General features: G+C 48.0%; 1 protein-coding gene across 1 annotated transcript in view; it reads left to right on the top strand.

The window, feature by feature from the left end:
• LOC141084830 (bromodomain adjacent to zinc finger domain protein 1A-like) overlaps positions 1-17,810 on the top strand; it is a 161,576-nt gene that overhangs the window by 25,275 nt on the left and 118,491 nt on the right. Inside the window, exon 3 of the mRNA XM_073569807.1 lies at positions 7,678-7,812. Within this exon, the coding sequence (XP_073425908.1) occupies positions 7,678-7,812 (135 nt within the window). The remainder of the gene's footprint in view (positions 1-7,677; positions 7,813-17,810) is intronic.

Genomic DNA, 17,810 nt, shown 5'->3' with positions numbered 1-17,810 from the left:
GATGCTCTGGCCATTCCCTGGTCACAATTTGTGCTTCCCTACCTGGTTTCTCCCCTTCTTCTTCCCAGGCTGTTGAAGATCAAAGCGGAGAGGGTACCGGTCATTCTGATTGCATTGGATTGGCCCAGAAGGTCCTAGTTTCCAGAGATCATCAATCTTCTTGCGGGCACATCCTGGAGGCTCCCAGACAGGCCAGATATTCTGTCACAAGGACCGATCTGCCACCAAAGTTCTCGGTCGCTCAATTTGGCTGATGAAACCGTAGTTCTGATAGCGTCCGGTTTTTCTTATCAGGTGATATGCACTATAATCCAGGCTAGGAAGCCATCGTCTTCCAGGGTTTTTTTTTTTTTTTGGACCTGGGAAGCCTATACCGCTGGTGTGCGTCTAATGACGTTCCGCCGTTGACCTAGTCTCTTCTTTCCATTTTGACTTTTCTCCAGGCGGGACTTGATACTGGCCTTGCTCTTAGTTCTCTAAAGGGACAGGTATCGGCCCTCTCCATTCTCCTGCAGAAGTCCTTATCCTCTCGTTCTCAAGTTAGAGCTAGTGGTGCTTCAAGGAGTGGCGCATGCGGATCCCCCGTACTGGACCCCTGGGACCTCAATCTTGTTCTGTAGGCCCTGAGGTTCTCCCTTTGAACCTCTCCGAGAGATCTCCCTGTCCGTTCTGTCCTGGATGGTGGCATTTCTTGTAGCGATCACCTCCATTAGGCGCGTTTTGAGTTAGCGGCTCTTTCTTGTCGCCGCGCCCCCCTTCTTGGTTTTTACCAGGATGAGGTGGTGTTGCGGCCTCCGCCTTCTTTCCTTCCCAAGGTGGTGTGCACCATTCACTTGAATGAGGATATTGTCCTCCCTTCCTTTTGTCCTGCTGCGGCTCATTCTCTGGAGCATTCACTGAACAGGCTAGACCAGGTTAGGGCGGTGATGATTCATCTAGCTAGGACCGCCCCCTTTAGGAAGACAGATCTCCTATTAGTCATTCCAGATGGTGCGCAAAGAGGCCTACCGGCCTCCAAGGCTGCAATTGCTCGATGGATCAGAACTGCAATTTTGGAAGCTTAGGCTGGGGTCACACTGAGTTAATGCAGTCCGTTTAACGCATAGCGTCGACAGACTGCGTTAACGCTATAGCATAACGCGATCGTGTTATGCTATACCGCTAGCGCAGATGCTTCATCTGCACTAGTCGTGACGGACCCTTGGACGCTGCAGACCTCGTCCAAGGGTCCGTCACAGAATGACGGCACATAGCTAGCGCATACCGATTATGGCATGCATTAGCAATGCGCCCGATAATGGGAGTGAATGGCAGCGTTAACGGATTGCGTTACATTTCGTTATGCCGCGGTGTAAAGCAATCTGTTAAACGGACTGCGTTAACGCAGTGTAACCCCAGCCGTACCAGGTTAAGTGCAGAGTGCCTCCCCTGGGATTAAGGCTCACTCTACCCGGGCAATGGGCGCCTCCTGGACGGTATACCATGGGGCATACACCCTACAACTTTGCTAAGCGGCAACCTGGTCTTCGATTCGCACGTTTGCCAAATTTTACAGCTCCATACCTACGCTTTGGGCTGTTGTCAGCCTAGGCAGAAAGATCTTGCAGGCGGCAGTGGTGAGTTCTCCAACCTGAATGGACTTTTCTGCTGTTTCCCCTGTTTCCCTCCCCAGGGACTGCTTTGGGACGTCCCATGGTTCCTGTGTCCCCCAATGAAGCGATAGAGAAAACAGGATTTTTGGTTGCTTACCGTAAAATCTGTTTCTCGGAGCCTTCATTGGGGGACAAAGCACCCTCCCATGTTTTACAACTCTTGTTCGTTCTTCTGTGTGCTATTGTTACAGTTTGAGTTGTCTGTTTGTTCTTTCTATTTGTGCATAGTGTCAGCCTCCTAGCGATAGCAGCACACACCCATGGTTCCTGTGTCCCCCCAATGAAGGCACAGAGAAGCAGATTTTACGGTAAGCAACCAATAATCCTGTTTTTGCTGCAGAATACCCGTCACTAGATATACAATGTGTGAACTCACCCTTAGGGTACGTTTAGATTAATATATTTTTGGTCATTGTGGAAGACTAGTAGAACACGGACCCAATATGTGGCCGTTCACATGGGCTACCGTTCACTTGCATCACACAGGACTAAGTGTGGCATGATTTAGTCTGGTCTTATTTATGGACCAGGCTAGTACATGTAAGTAGCGGGCTGCTCCTGTACCCGTCTGATATGTGAACAGATACACTGATTATCACAGGTTCTTAAAGATGAATCTTTTATCTGAAGTGTTCTCTTCAGGGATGGAATGTTATAGAGGGTTTTGTTCTTGTTTTTTTTGTTTTTTTTTTTATATATAATTAAGGCCTCTTTCACACATCAGTTTTTTGCCTTCAGGCGCGATCCGGCTTTTTTTGGAAAAAACGGATCCGGCAAAATGCAATGCCGGATCCGGTTTTTCCCCATTGACTTGCATTAGCGCCGGATCGTGCCGGATGGCATTGCGTTTCATCCGTTTTTTGCCGGATCCGGCAACTTGTCTCATTCCGGCGTCTTGAAAAAACGTCTACTGTAACGTTTTTTGTCTCCGGCGAAAAAGCCGGAAGCGCCGGATCCGGCACTTCCAGCTTTTTGCTACAATGAAAGTCTATGGGCGCCGGAATGTGCCGGATCCAGAAAAAGACGGATCCAGCAACCGGATCCGGTTTTTTTAAGTCTGCGCATGCTCAGATCCAATTGGCCAGCCTCCAGGAACAGAGACGGATCCAGCAAAAAAACGGATCCATTTCTACAGTTCTCCAAAATTTATGCCGGATCCGTTTTTTCTAAAAAAAAAAAAAAAGCCGGATCATGCCTGACGGCAAAAAACTGATGTGTGAAAGTAGCCTAAGTGATTTGTCACGAGAATATGCAATTTCTGTGGGTTTTTTTTTATGAACACCTACAGTTTGTTGCATTGTATCAGTTCAGCCTAGTGATGATAAACCTCCACAAACATATTGATTAATAAGCGTTTGAAGCTTTAACCCCTTCACTACCAAGGGTGGTTTGCACGTTAACTCCCGGGCCAATTTTTACAATTCTGACCACTGTCCCTTTGAGGTAATAACTCTGAAACGCTTCCATGGGTCCCGGTGATTGACATTTTCTTGTGACATATTGTACTTCATGTTAGTGGTAAAATTTCATTCAAATAACTTGTTTATTTGTGAAAAAAACGGAAATTTGGCTAAAATTTTGAAAATTTCGCATTTTTCCAACTTTGAATTTTTATGCCCTTAAATCACAGGGATACGGCACACAAATAACCTAATTAACATTTCCCACATGTTTACTTTACATCAGCACAATTTTTGAACCAAAATTTTTTTTTTGTTAGGAAGTTATAAGGGTTAAAAATTGACCAGCGATTTCTCATTTTTGCAACACCATTTTATTTTTACTGACCACATCACATTTGAAGCCACTTTGAGGGGTCTATAGAAAATACCCAAAAGTAACACCATTCTAAAAACTGCACCTCTTAAGGTGCTCAAAACCACATTTAAGAAGTTTTATTAAGCCTTCAGGTGGTTCACAGGAATTTTTTGAAAATTTAAAAAAAAAAAAAATGAACATTTAACTTTTTTCACAAAAAAATACTTCAAGTTCAATTTTTTTTTTTATTTTACCAAGGGTAACAGGAGAAATTGGACTGCAAAAGTTATTGTGCAATTTGTCCTGAGTACGCTGATATGTGGGGAGGAACCACTGTTTCGGTGCATGGCAGAGCTCAGAAGGGAAGGAGCGCCGTTTGACTTTTCCAATGCAAAATTGGCTGGAATTCAGATCGGACGCCATGTCACGTTTGGAGAGCCCCTGATGTACCTAAACAGTGGTAACCCACCACAAGTGACCCCATTTTGGAAACTAGACCCCCCCCCAAGGAACTTATCTAGATATGTGGTGAGAACTTTGAACCCACAATGGCTTCACAGAAGTTTATAATGTACAGCAGTACAATTAAAAAAATCATATTTTTTCCACAAAAATGATCTTTTCACCCTCAATTCTTATTTTTCCAAGGGTAACAGGACCCTAAAAGTTAATGTGCAGTTTGTGCTGAGTACGCTGATACCCCATATGTGGGTGTAAACGACTATTTGGGCGCATGGCACAGCTCGGAAGGGAAGCAGCACCATTTGACGTTTTTGGCTGGAATTGAGATCTGACACCATGTCGCATTTGGAAACCCCCCACAAATGACACCATTTTGGAAACTAGACCCCCTAAGGAACTTATCTAGATGTGTGGTGAGCACTTTGAACCCCCAAGGGCTTCACAAAAGTTTATAATGCCCGGGCATGAAAATAAAAAAAATCGTATTTTTTCCACAAACATCATCATTTAGGCTGGGTTCACACGTAGCCGAACTCTCATGGAAATTACCGCAAGAGTTCCGGAATTCCATTCCGCGGGAAAATCGCATTTTAAATTCCCGTGATTTTCCCGCGGAAAAACTAGCATTTTGCAAGCGTAATTAGGTTGCAAAATGCTAGCGTTTTCCAAGCGATCTGTAGCATCGCTTGGAGAACTGATTGACAGGTTGGTCACACTCGTCAAACAGTGTTTGACAAGTGTGACCAACTTTTTACTGTTGAGGCTGCCTATGCAGCATCAGTAGTAAAAGATTCAATGTAAAAAAAAAAATTATAAAAAATGGTATTATTCTTACCTTCCGACATCCCGCACAGCCTTCCCGCCTCTCTCCACGCTCCCGGTCCCAGTAATTCTTTGCGAAAATGCCCGCAATGACGTCCGTTCTCGAGGGATCGCGACGTCTCGCGAATGACCGTGAGACTTCGCGATCCCGCGAGAACAGACATCGCGGGCATTTTCGCAAAGAATTACTGGGACCGGGAGCATGGAGAGAGGCGGGAAGGCTGCGCGGGACGTCGGAAGATGAGAATAACAATATTTTTTATTTTAAATTCTATTTTTTACAGGGATATGGTACCCAAAGCCCGGAGGACAGTCTCCTCTCCTCTCCTCCGGACCGTGGGTACCATCCGCAATTGTTCTGCTTACTTTTCGCATGGTGTGCACAGCCACATGCGGAAAGTAAGCAGAACAATGCATTCCTATGGGTGCGGGATCACCACGATTCCGCAAAATTAATGAGCATGCTTCGTTTTTTACCGCGAAGCGATTCCGCCGCGGTAAAAACCGCAGCATTAGCACAGCATTGCGGAATCCCATAGGAATGCATGGGATGCTTATTTTTCGCGGCAAAATCGCGCGGTTAAAACCGCCGCGGAAACGCGAAAAAACCGCCACGTGTGAACTCAGCCTAAGTCCCCAATTTTTTTATTTTCCCAAGGGTACCAGGAGAAATTGGACCCCAAAAGTTGTTGTCCGATTTGTCCTGAGTACGCTGATACCTCATGTGGGAGAAAACTACTGTATGGGCACACATCGGGGCTCGGAAGGGAACTAGTGACGTTTTGGAATGCAGACTTTGATGGAATGGTCTGCGGGTGTCATGTTGCCTTTGGAGAGCCCCTGATGTACCTAAACAGTGGAAATCCCCACAAATGACACCATTTTGGAAACTAGACCCCCTAAGGAACTTATCTAGATGTGTGGTGAGAACTTTGAACTCCCAAGTGCTTCACAGAAGTTTATAACGCTCGGGCGTGAAAATAAAAAATAATTTTTTCCACAAACATGATATTTTTTGCCCCCAATTCTTTATTTTCCTAAGGGTAACAGGAGAAATTGGACCCCAAAAGTTGTTTTGCAATTTGTCCTGAGTAGGCTGATACCCCATATGTGGGGGTAAAACACTGTTTGGGCGCATGGCAGAGCTTGGAAGGGAAGGAGCACCATTTGACTTTTTCAACGCAGATTTGGCTGGAATTGAGATCAGATGCCATGTTGCGTTTGGAGAGCACCTGATGTGCCCAAACAGTGGAAACCCCCCAATTCTAACTCCAACCCTAACCCCAACACACCCCTAACCCTAATCTCAGTCCTAGCCCTAACCCTAGTGGGAAAATGGAAATAAATACATTTTTTTTAATTTTATTATTTTTCCCTAACTAAGGGGGTGATAACGGGGGGTTGATTTACTATTTATGGCGGTTTTTATGTTTGGCAGCTGTCACACGCTAAAAGACGCTTTTTATTGTAAAAATAGTTTTTGCATCACCACATATTGAGAGCTATAATTTTTCCATATTTTGATCCACCGAGTCATGTGAGGTCTTATTTTTTGAGGGACGAGTTGACTTTTTTATTGGTACCATTTTTGGGCATGTGACATCTCTTGATCACTTTTTAATCCGATTTTTGGGACGCAGAATGAACAAAAACCAGCGTTTCATGAATTTCTTTTGGGGGGTGCGTTTACACCGTTCCGCGTGCGGTAAAATTGATAACACGGTTTTATTCTTCAGGTCAGTACGGTTACAGCGATACCTCATTTATGTAGTTTTTTGTTTTAGCGCTTTTATGCAATGAAAACTATTTTATATAAAAAATTATTTTTGCATCGCTTTATTCTGCGAGCTATAACTTTTTTTTATTTTTTCGCTGTGTGGCAGCTCGTTTTTTGCGGGACAAGATGACGTTTTCAGCGGTACTATGGATATTTATATGCGTCTTTTTGATCGCGCGTTATTGCAATTTTTGTTCGGCGGTATAAAAAACGAAGCAAAAAATAATTACTTTTATTTTTTAAGGGGTTCGCTAAAGAGGTTAACTAATGGAACAGTTTTATAGGGCGGGTCGTTACGGACGCGGCGATACCAAATATGTGTACGTTGTTGTTGTGTTTTTTTTTATTTCCAAAAAATGAATTTATTAGGGAATATATTTTTTTTTTTTTTTTTTTTTAACTTTATTACATTGTCCCAGGTGGGACATCACTGTCCTGTGACAGATCGCTGATCTGTCACATCACAAATCAGCAATCTGTCACAGGCACTACACTGGCTTCCTCCTTGCCTGCGCATTTCAGGCATGAGGAAGCCAGCTCCCTACAGGCCCCCGAAGGTCCCCGTCGCCATATTGGATCCGGGAACCTGCAGGGAAGGAGCCCCTCCGCAGCAGCGCTGCACATTGCGCTGATGTGGTGGACTTTGGGAAGCACGGAGGGAGCCGCTTCCCTTTAACCCCCGGTACATCGCGATCGTGTTTGATCGCAGTGTGCCAGGAGTTAACGTGTCGGGGAGGTTCGTGACTGCTCCTGACACATTGTGCCGGGTGTCAGCTGTGATAATCAGCTGACACCCGGCAGCGATCAGCGGTGCTCACCACGTGGGCGCCGCTGATCGCTATGACGTAATATTCCGTCCATGGGAATTAGGTCCCAGGTCACATGGACGGAATATTATGTCCATTGTAGGAAAGGGGTTAAATTGCATTCATTTATGATTCACTTACTAAATTCTTGACATTCAAGGGTCACATGTGCCTAGCTATTGGATATACTTGGTGCCATGTCTGCTTTATATGGTTCCACTGGTACCAGTTTCTTTCATGAAAGCCTTCATTATTGTTTTTTCTTTTATATTTCACATGGTGAAGAACAAAGGATGTAACCTTGCGAGGCCTATGTAGAATTACGAGTATTCCTTGTGCAGTGACTACTTGTTCTAACTGTCCCTCCATTGCGCTAATTATTCGCTCTCCTTTGTGTCAGGTTGGAGTGTACTGTTCTGGAAATTAAAGTTCCACCACCGGAGAACGGAATAACAAATGGACACAACATCCCCAGCGACACCATTGTGATCAGTGACAGCGATGATGATTCTGTTCAGGAGGTTCCTGTAACCTGGTAAGGACATCCACTCAATGCCGTCTTTTATTCCCCATTGACTTGCCTTGGGGTCGGGTTTCGGATGAAACGCCGACTTTTTTTTGCCCTAGTCGGACCAGTTTCATCCGACTCAAATTTTGTTTCAGTCGGGTTTCACGAAACCCGATCCGACCAAAGTCGCTCAACTCTACTAATAACCATATGCCGAGATTGGAATATGAATTGTCAGTGTGAGACTGCAATGTGTATTATCCCCTTAACCCCCAAGGGTGGTTTGCACGTTCATGACGGGCCAATTTTTACAATTCTGACCACTGTCCCTTTGAGGTAATAACTCTAAAAAGCTTCCATGGATCCTGGTGATTCTGACATTGTTTTCTCGTGACATATTGTACTTAATGCTAGTGGTAAAATTTCATTCAAATAGCTTGCGTTTATTTGTGAAAAAAAAAAAACGGAAATTTGGGGAAATTTTCGCAATTTTCCAACTTTGAATTTTTATGCCCTTAAGTCACAGAGATACGGCACACAAAAAACTTGATAAGTAGCGTTTCACATATGTTTTCTTTACATCAGCACAATTTAGGAACCAAAATTATTTTTTTTTGTTAGGAAGTTATAAGGGTTAAAAGTTGACCAGCTATTTCTCATTTCTCGTTCGCCTTATTGGGGGACACAGAGACCATGGGTGTATGCTGCTGCCACTAGGAGGCTGACACTATGCACAAAAAAAGGTTAGCTCCTCCTCCGCAGTATACACCCCACCAACCGGCAGGAATTTCCTCAGTTTAGCTTAGTGTCAGTAGGAGGTGGACACGGGTCTTTCATTAGACCCATATCTACCTCGGTGTGCGTCGTTCCTTTTCAGGGTCCCGGAGGGATACAGAGTGAATAGTCACATCTGTAGTCCCACAAGAGACTGAGTACGGTGTGTACTGCCACCCCCTATCCTCATAGCTCTCCGCAGCAGGACCAGGAGCTTTGCACAGGTGCGTGCCAGCTATACGGATGGTCCTTGCCCCCCGCCTCCCACCCACTCGCCTACCAGAGCCTGTCGGTCGGACGAGGCGCGGACACTGGGAAAATAGACTCAGACAGCGTTGGATTTACAAGGTACCTTTATTGAAGACACCACTGCAGGATTCTTCGGAGCGGCACAGGGCAGTGCTGCAGGGTCCTCAGCTGCCTGCGCTTCCCGGCAGCCGCCGCACTTTCTATTGCGCCACATGCCAGGCCCCGGCTGCGGCGCGGGCCTTGTCCCCCCCATTCTTATGCAGGCTTATCCTGAGGGGTTTTTTCGGGCGGCGGTTTCTTCTTGGGTGGCCGTGGCAGCGCTGCAGGACTTCCGCGCCACCCCGCGCTGACAGGCGGCCGCCGATACTAATTTAGTCCCCGGCTTCTTTTCGGGCCTACTCGGCCGTCGCGGCCACGCCCCCCGCCCTCTGTTATAGGCGGGCTGCTCTCCCGCCTGTTCTAGGACCACCCACCCTCCTAGTCTGTAGCTGGGCAGCGGGCGGTCTTCTCTCCGGGTCAGTCGGCTAGCTCCGCCCTTCTTCTCTCCTGAACCGCGCGTTCCTTTTACCTCAGGCTGCCGCCATCTTTGCAGCCTGTCAGCCGGACGCCTTTTAAGACACCGGGCAGCGGAAAGGGGTTCCTCGTTATCCTCTACTGCGGCCATGCATCTCAGACGAGCTGGGCACATCGCTTTTCGGGCCACCGGACTGTGAGTAGCTCTGCAACTGCAGACTGACACCCTCCTCTGCCTTCTTTCCCTCAACGTTCCGGCATCTCCTCGGGGTTCTTTCTCCCGGAACGTGCCCGTCCGCCAGCACAGAGAACTTTCCCACTCCCCTCGGTTTAGACTGCAGTAATCCTATTCAGCCCGATGCCGTCCAGGAACCATCTATTGCGCCACGTGAGTGTGAACCCCCCCATTCCTGGCTGGGCCTCTTCTCTATCACAATCAGTGGCGGACCTCACCAGGGTGTTTCAGTCCCTAGTGGCCGTTCTTGATAAGTTGCCCCTGGACACTTCTGCAAGGGGTTCCATCTGAGCCAGCCAGCAGAAGCCGCAAAAGACCCAGGCAGGATCTCCGGCCGGAATCCTCTCCTGGCCTGGTCTCTCCACATTGTCCTTCCCAGCAGTCGCCTTCCCGTGCCTCCTCACCCGAGTCAGGTGAAGCGTTCTCGGATGCGTCATCCGAAGAGATTTTAGAGCTGGATTCGGACCAGGACGCGGACATGAAGGTTTCGGTACAGAACCTCATTGCTGCGATTAACCACACCTTCGAAATACAGACTCCCCTGCGAAACGCTCTGATCAGGAGGTTTCGTTCAGACGGGCAGTAACACCTTCCAGAGTCTTCACCTCCCACTCTGAGTTTGGCAAGATCCTTACCAGGGAGAGAGAGAAAATCCGACCAGACGCTTTCAAAGAGGGAAGCGTCTCGGCGTGCTCTATCCATTTTCAAAAGAGCTCACCGACAACTAGTCGGCTTCCCCCTCTGTAGACGCTCCCGTGTCCAGACTATCTTAACAACACAGTCCTTCCGATTTCAGGTGTGGCATCGCTAAAGGATTCTAATGGCAGAATTATAGAATCCCTAGCAAAGTCAGTATTCGAAGCGGCTGCGGCGGCGCTAAGCCCAGCCTTTGCTTCATCTTGGGTAGCAAAGGCCATTGCTACTTGGGCGGAGGATCTCCGCAAGGGCATCCTAGATAAAGCCCAACCGGAGCAATCGGCTGAACTGGCTAACCAGATCTCCCATGCAGGGGATTATCTGCTCTCTGCCTCCTTTGATGTCGCGTCTTGCGCGGCTCAGGCGTCCAGCAACGTGATGACAATCCGGCGTACAATTTGGCTCAAGGCTTGGCAGGCGGATTTGTCTTCAAAAAGTCCCTTACCAATCTGCCTTTTCAGGGAGCGCGTCTCTTTGGATCCCAGCTGGACCAGATTATTAGGGACACCACTAGAGGCACAAGTTCCCTCCTCCCTCAGTCCAAGCCTTGTAGGCCTCCGCTAAGGCGTCAGTTTCGGTCTACCAACAGAGGCCGCAGGCACGCCAGGATAGAAAGAAGGTCTCCTTCAGACCCACTCCCTCCTGGCGATCTCACTCATCCCAGGGCAGATCCTCCAGGTCCAGATCTGGTCGGTCCACGTCAGCATGACTATCAAGGAAGTCCCGAGGGTCCTTCCCAACTGGGCGGTCGACTCCTTTTCTACAGAGACGTCTGGCTTGCCTCAGAGGACGCTTGGGTCAGGGAAGCTGTATCCCCAGGATACAAGATAGTTTGTTTCTCGTCCCCGGGATCGTTTCTTCGAGTCCTTCCAAAAGACCCTGCCTTAGTCCGGGTTTCTTCGCATCCATCACCTCTCTGTTCCGGGGTGATTTTGCCCGCTCCCGAATCAGAACGTTTCACAGGGTTTTATTCAAACCTGTTTGTAGTGTGGAAAAAAGATGGTGCAGTTCGTCCCATCCTGGATCTCAAGTTACTGAACAACAGGGTCCGATTGCGTCATTTCCGGATGGAGTCTCTTCGGTCGGTAATCTCTTCCATGGAGGCGCAGGAGTTCATGTGTTCAATAGACATTCAAGATGCCTATCTACATGTTCCCATCTTTCCCTGGCATCAGAGATTCCTGCGTTTTGCGATTCACCAGGACCACTACCAGTTCGTTGCACTGCCGTTTCGGTCTCGCCACCGCACCGAGTTTTTACAAAGATCATGGCGGCGTTGATGGCCTTGTTGAGGATGAGAGGTCTCGTTCCTTTTCCGTACCTCGACGACATTCTGATCAAAGCTCTGTCTTTTCACCAGGCTCACCAAAATCTTACCATCGTCCTCTACACCCTGTCCAATTTTAGGTGGCTCGTCAACAAAAAAAGTCCTGCCTTGTTCCGACACAACGTCTGGTGTTTCTGGGCCTATTGTTCAACACTCGTCGATCGACTGTTTTTCTCCCAGAGGAGAAGATAGTTTCTATGCAGCGAGATGTACGATCGCTGCAGACCACACGACTTCCTTCTCTCCGGACAACCATGAAAGTTCTAGGAAGGATGGTGGCGTTGACAGAAGCGATTCCCTTTGCTCAATTTCACTCCAGACCCCCCCCAACAGGCCATCCTGTCTCGGTGGAACAGGTCTGTTCTTTCCCTGGATCGTCCAATTCGCCAGGTCAGGCAGTCCCTCATTTAGTGGCGGACGTCACCTCTCATTGCCCTAGGACGGTCATTCCTTCTCATTCACTGGCAGATTGTGACAACGGATGCCAGCCTCCTCGGCTGGGGGGGCAATATTTCGCAATCACACTGTTCAGGGTCGGTGGTCGACTAGAGACAGCTCTGCCGATCAACGTCGTCGAGATACGGGCGATCTATCTGTCTCTCGTTCACTGGGAGAGACTTCTCAGGGGCCTGCCAATCCGTATTCAGACAGACTGCCACAGCGGTGGCAGATATCAACCACCAGGGGGGGACACGGAGTGCCTCAGCCCTAGCGGAAGTGTCCAAAATTCTTCACTCGGCAGAGGTTTCAGTTCCACCAATATCCGCGGTGCACATTCCCGGCATGGACAACTGGGCCGCCGATTTTCTCAGCCGCGGGGGTCCCGCGGCGGGAGAGTGGTCCTTACATCCTGATGTATTTCATCAGCTTTGCCATCGTTCGGGAACTCCGGACGTTGACCTGCTGGCGTCTCGCCTCAACAGGAAAGCCCCACAGTTTGTATCCAGGGCTCGAGATCCTCTCGCCAGGGGCACCGATGCTCTGACCATTCCTTGGTCTTAGTTCGAGCTCCCCTACCTGTTCCCTCCCCTTCCCCTTCTTCCCAAGCTGTTGAAGAAAATCAAAGCAGAAGGAAGTCCAGTCATCCTCATCGCCCCAAAATGGCCCAGAAGGTCTTGGTTCGCGGACATCGTCAACCTTCTCGCGGACTCCTCCTGGAAGGTTCCAGACAGGGCAGATCTGCAGTCTCAGGGCCCGATTTGCCACCTCAATTCTCGGCCGCTCAATTTGACGGCGTGGCTATTGAGACCAAGGTTTTGAAACGATCAGGTTATTCATACCATGATCTGGGCCAGAAAGCCTATTTCACTTGGTGTGAGGCCAATAACATTCCGCCCATGTCATTTTCTCCCCCTTCTGTCCTGGCGTTTCTTCAGGCAGGCCTTGATGCGGGCCTTGCCCTCAGCTCTTTAAAAGGTCAAGTCTCGGCGCTATCCATTTCGTTCCAGAAGACATTGGCCTCCCGTCCTCAGGTCAAGACCTTCCTTCAGGGAGTGGCTCATGCGGCTCCTCCTACCGTGCGCCCGTACATCCATTGGATCTTAATCTGGTTCTCGAGGTTCTGCAAGGTCCTCCCTTTGAACCTCTCAGGGAAGTTTCCCTATTCTTTCATGGAAAGTAGCCTTCACCTCCATCCGGCGTGTCGGAATTGGCGGCCATTTCTTGTCGTTCCCCTTTCTTGGTGCTCCACCAGGACAAGGTAGTTCTACGGACTCCGCCTTCTTTCCTTCCTAAGGTGGTGTCCACTTTCCACCTGGATGAGGATATTGTTCTCCCGTCCTCTTGTCCGGGTCCAACTCCCCCTCGGGAGCGCTCTTTGAACAAGCTGGACTTGGTCAGGGCAAAGAAGGTCTACCTAGCTAGAACGACTCGTTTGAGGAAGTCAGACTCTCTTTTCATCATTCCAGATGGGGCGCGGAAAGGTCAGCCAGCCTCCAAAGCTACTATTGCTCGCTGGATCAGGTCGGCAATTTTGGAGGCCTACCGGATCAAGCATAGAGTGGCCCCTCAGGGAATTAGAGCTCACTCTACCCGGGCAGTGGGTGCCTCCTGGGCGGTGCGCCACAGAGCTTCCGCGCTGCAACTTTGCAAAGCTGCAACCTGGTCATCTGTTCACACGTTTGTGACATTCTAGACGGTCCACACCTACGCTTCGGCGGAGGCCAGTCTAGGTAGAAGGATCCTGCAGGCAGCAGTGGTGAGTCCACTGGCCTGATGGAAGTTTGTTTCCCACCCCAGAGACTGCTTTGGGACGTCCCATGGTCTCTGTGTCCCCCAATAAGGCGAACGAGAAAACAGGATTTTTGGGTTGCTTACCGTAAAATCTGTTTCTCGGAGCCTTCATTGGGGGACACAGCACCCTCCCATGTTCTACAACTCCTGTTCTTATGTTGTTGGTTATGTACAGTTGAGTTGTCTGTTCTGTTTCAATCTATTCTGTTACTTCTCCTACTGCTTTCTCACTAACTGAGGAAATTCCTGCCGGTTGGTGGGGTGTATACTGCGGAGGAGGAGCTAACCTTTTTTTGTGCATAGTGTCAGCCTCCTAGTGGCAGCAGCATACACCCATGGTCTCTGTGTCCCCCAATGAAGGCTCTGAGAAACAGGTTTTACGGTAAGCAACCCAAAAATCCTGTTTTTTGCAACACCATTTTTACGGACCACATCACATTTGAAGCCACTTTGAGGGGTCTATATGACAGAAAATACCCAAAAGTGACACCATTCTAAAAACTGCACCCCTCAAGGTGCTCAAAACCACATTCTAGAAGTTTATTAACCCTTCAGGTGCTCCACAGGAATTTTGTGAATATTTAAAAAAAAATGAACATTTAAATTTTTTTCACAAAAAAACCACTTCAGGTTCAATTTTTTTTTTACCAAGGGTAACAGGAGAAATTGGACTGCAAAAGTTAATGTGCAATTTGTCCTGAGTAGGGGGGGCGTGGCTATGCCGTGAGCAGGAGAGGACGCTGGCTAGGAGAGCTCCTTCACATCGTGCTGGATCCTGAATTCTAGACCCCTTCCTGGTGGCTCACCTGGTGCTTTCTGGACCCCCCTAGACGTCGGGACCCCCCAGGTACCCCGCAGTAAGTCGTGAGACACCTTTTGAGAGCGGAAGGCGGGAAGGTCCGGAGCGGGCGGCTGATCTCCCCCCCCCCCCCCCCCCACACACACACACGAGGCGGCGGACATCTTGGACGCGCAGCTCAGCCACTGAGAGCTGCGGCGTCGCCACACATCGCTGCACCGCCGCCGGGCAGTGAAGACACCGGCTGCCTATCTTGAGGGAGCGTGCGGTGAGTGCCCTGAAAAAGTGGGCCCTGCGTGCTATCCCTCCTTCTTTATCTCCTCACTGCACCGGCTGGCGCCATTGCTAGGGGAGGTTCTGTGCGTCCTCCCCCACTGCAGCTGTCTGTGTGGGGCCCCCTCACCTGGCCACAAGGAACTGTGCTGAGTAATATTGGTGACCTCATAATCCCTGCGGCATCCCTCTGTGGCCTGAATTATAGTTAACTATTACTAGCCCTGCTGTGATCCCCATCTGTGGTGGGAGATATCCGGACCACAAGTTATCAGCTGTTTTATTGGACCGCACTGCAGATAGCCATGAGTTGACTTAAAGGGTCAGGAGCGGCGGAAAAACTGAAAGAGTTTGTCAGACCTGACCCCGCTGAAAATATACGACCTAATAGAAACACTTCCTCTCAAGTTCAATGCAAAAATCGCCCTTCTGGGGGTGACGATGAGACGGAACAGGAGGAATTGACCCTTAAACAGGCGTCTGAGCAATTGATGCAGGCTATCTCTTTGACCAGAACGTCCCTAACGGAGAAAATTTGAGGATGTTTATATGGAGGTGGGGAGACTTTGTCAGGATATGCGGGCCATGAAGGGACGCATTACAGAGGTGGAGACGAGGTTGTCCAGGGTAGAAGATACCATTACACCTATGGAGGCTAAATTAACGAAGGTGGCGGGCTCCACGAATGCTTGGAAGCAGAAGGCGGATGACTTGGAGAACAGAATGCGTCGGAATAATATCCGCATCGTTGATCTGCCTGAGCGCTCGGAAGGTCAGCATCCTGAGCAGTTTCTGGAGGTTTGGCTTAAGACCTCCCTGGGAAATGAATTCTCCTCAATGTTCTCTATTGAAAGAGCTCACAGGTTCCCTACAAAACCCCTGCCTCCGGGGGCCCTGCCTCGGCTCAATTGCAAGGACAGAGATGCCATTCTGCGCCTTGCACGACTAAAAAGTCCTATTAAGGTCAACAATGCTGTCATCTCCATCTTTCCGCACTTGTCCATGGAACTGCAGAAACAGCGGGCACAATTCATCGAGGTCAAGAAACAGCTAAGGGACAGGATCATTATATACTCGATGATATATCCGGCTCGACTTCGGGTTTATGAAGGTCCCTCCGTATTTTTCACGGATCCGGCAGAGGCGACTGGCTGCGGTCCCGTAAGGGATCCCCTGCGAAGGAATTCTAATGAGGCAACTGTTATTTCGGATCCTGTCAACCAAAGGTCTAATTGGAGCTCTCTCAGCGAGTACCCAGCTATCAACAATACCGGACGCTGTGTTCAGTGATGGTATCCCCTTGTTTATTTTTTGATGGGGGCGTGAGACTTTGCTCCTATGTTACTAGGTTCCTGTTTTGTTTTTTTCTTTTTCAAAAGTTTGAGTTTTTATAGTTACTTGGGTAAATGCCGCAGCCGACGGCAATTTTGCTATCTGGGTGGGATCTCTGCACTTGGATCGGGCAGGGGAATGTGGAGACCACATAAATCACGACCAATAGATCCAAAGGTCAAAAAATGGTAAATACTTTATTTGGAAATGTACACAGAACAGGAAATGGGGAACATGTATACAGAAAATACAAGGTGCTGCAGTGCAAAAGGGACGCGCGGTACAACCCCAGCCATAATGTCTTTATATATACATCAATCTATAAGTCCAAAAAATGGCACAATTGCCAGCCCCACTCAGAACAGAGACTAACCTAACAGCCTCAGGTGTGTTATAAGTAGCATCCCTTGACCTACATGTGTGTGTGTGTGTGTGTGTGTCCCATTTTTATATATATATATATATATATATATATATATATATATATATATATATAAAAGAATACTGATTATCCTTTTGTTACAACAATGTGGATAGATAGATATATATCTATCCACATTGTTGTAACAAAAGGATAATCAGTATTCTTATATATATATATATATATATATATATATATATATATATATATATATATCTATCTAACGACTAAATCACCATGTGACTCAGTGAAACATGCATAGACAGTATAATCTGCAAGGGATTTGCAAATGAAAAGAGTATCCACCCCTATGTATCACCAACAATCCACCCACCCATAAAGGAATGAGCGGTACCAGGGCAGAACATACCTCGGAGTGGGGAGAACCGAAGTGGCCAGGCGGTCCGCGCGTCACCCCGACGCGCATTTCGGAGAGGTTCTCCTTCGTCAGGGGGCATGTAAATGATTATACCGGCGTGTTTAAATATCCCCGGACCGGAAGTGCCCGTGACGCGAACCGGAAGTGACGCGGGCACCGCCATGGGAACCGAGAACGCTGGACGGCCGCGGCGTCATGGGGCGGGGAAGGACCTCCAAGGTCAGCCACTCCCACACCACATGGAGACGCCAAGATCAACCAGCGCACCGGTACATGGCCCACCCGCGTTCAAAGTCATCAGCACGTCAGCTCCATTGTCATATAATGATGGAAGGGAATATCATGGGACACAATGGAATTATCCCATACGCAAAACGGGCTCTGCTGCGTCCAAACGCCCACATGCAGTATATAGATACCAGACTTTTCCCATCATTATATTGGAAAACTCTACCATTATAGTATCAAAACCTCATGACACATATAATACAATATAGTACCAAACATGGTAAGTGAATGAATAACTGCATCGTACTAGAAACAAATATAATATTATTGATGGGGCAAAGATGGTATCCGAATCTGTATATATCATCATATAGGCGAGGGACAGAAGGAAAAAACAGTGTGTGTGTGTATGTATGTGTGTATGTATATATATATATATATATATATATATATATATATATATATATATATATATATATATATATATATATATATATATATATATATATATATATATATTTATTATGTATGTATGTATACCTCCAAATGTCACTCGTAGTAAACATA

This window comes from Dendrobates tinctorius, unplaced genomic scaffold, assembly GCF_039654945.1.
Source record: "Dendrobates tinctorius isolate UK_male_01 unplaced genomic scaffold, ASM3965494v1 ptg000006l, whole genome shotgun sequence".
NCBI classification, from domain to species: Eukaryota; Metazoa; Chordata; class Amphibia; order Anura; family Dendrobatidae; genus Dendrobates; species Dendrobates tinctorius.
This window is presented reverse-complemented; position numbering and strand designations above follow the sequence as displayed.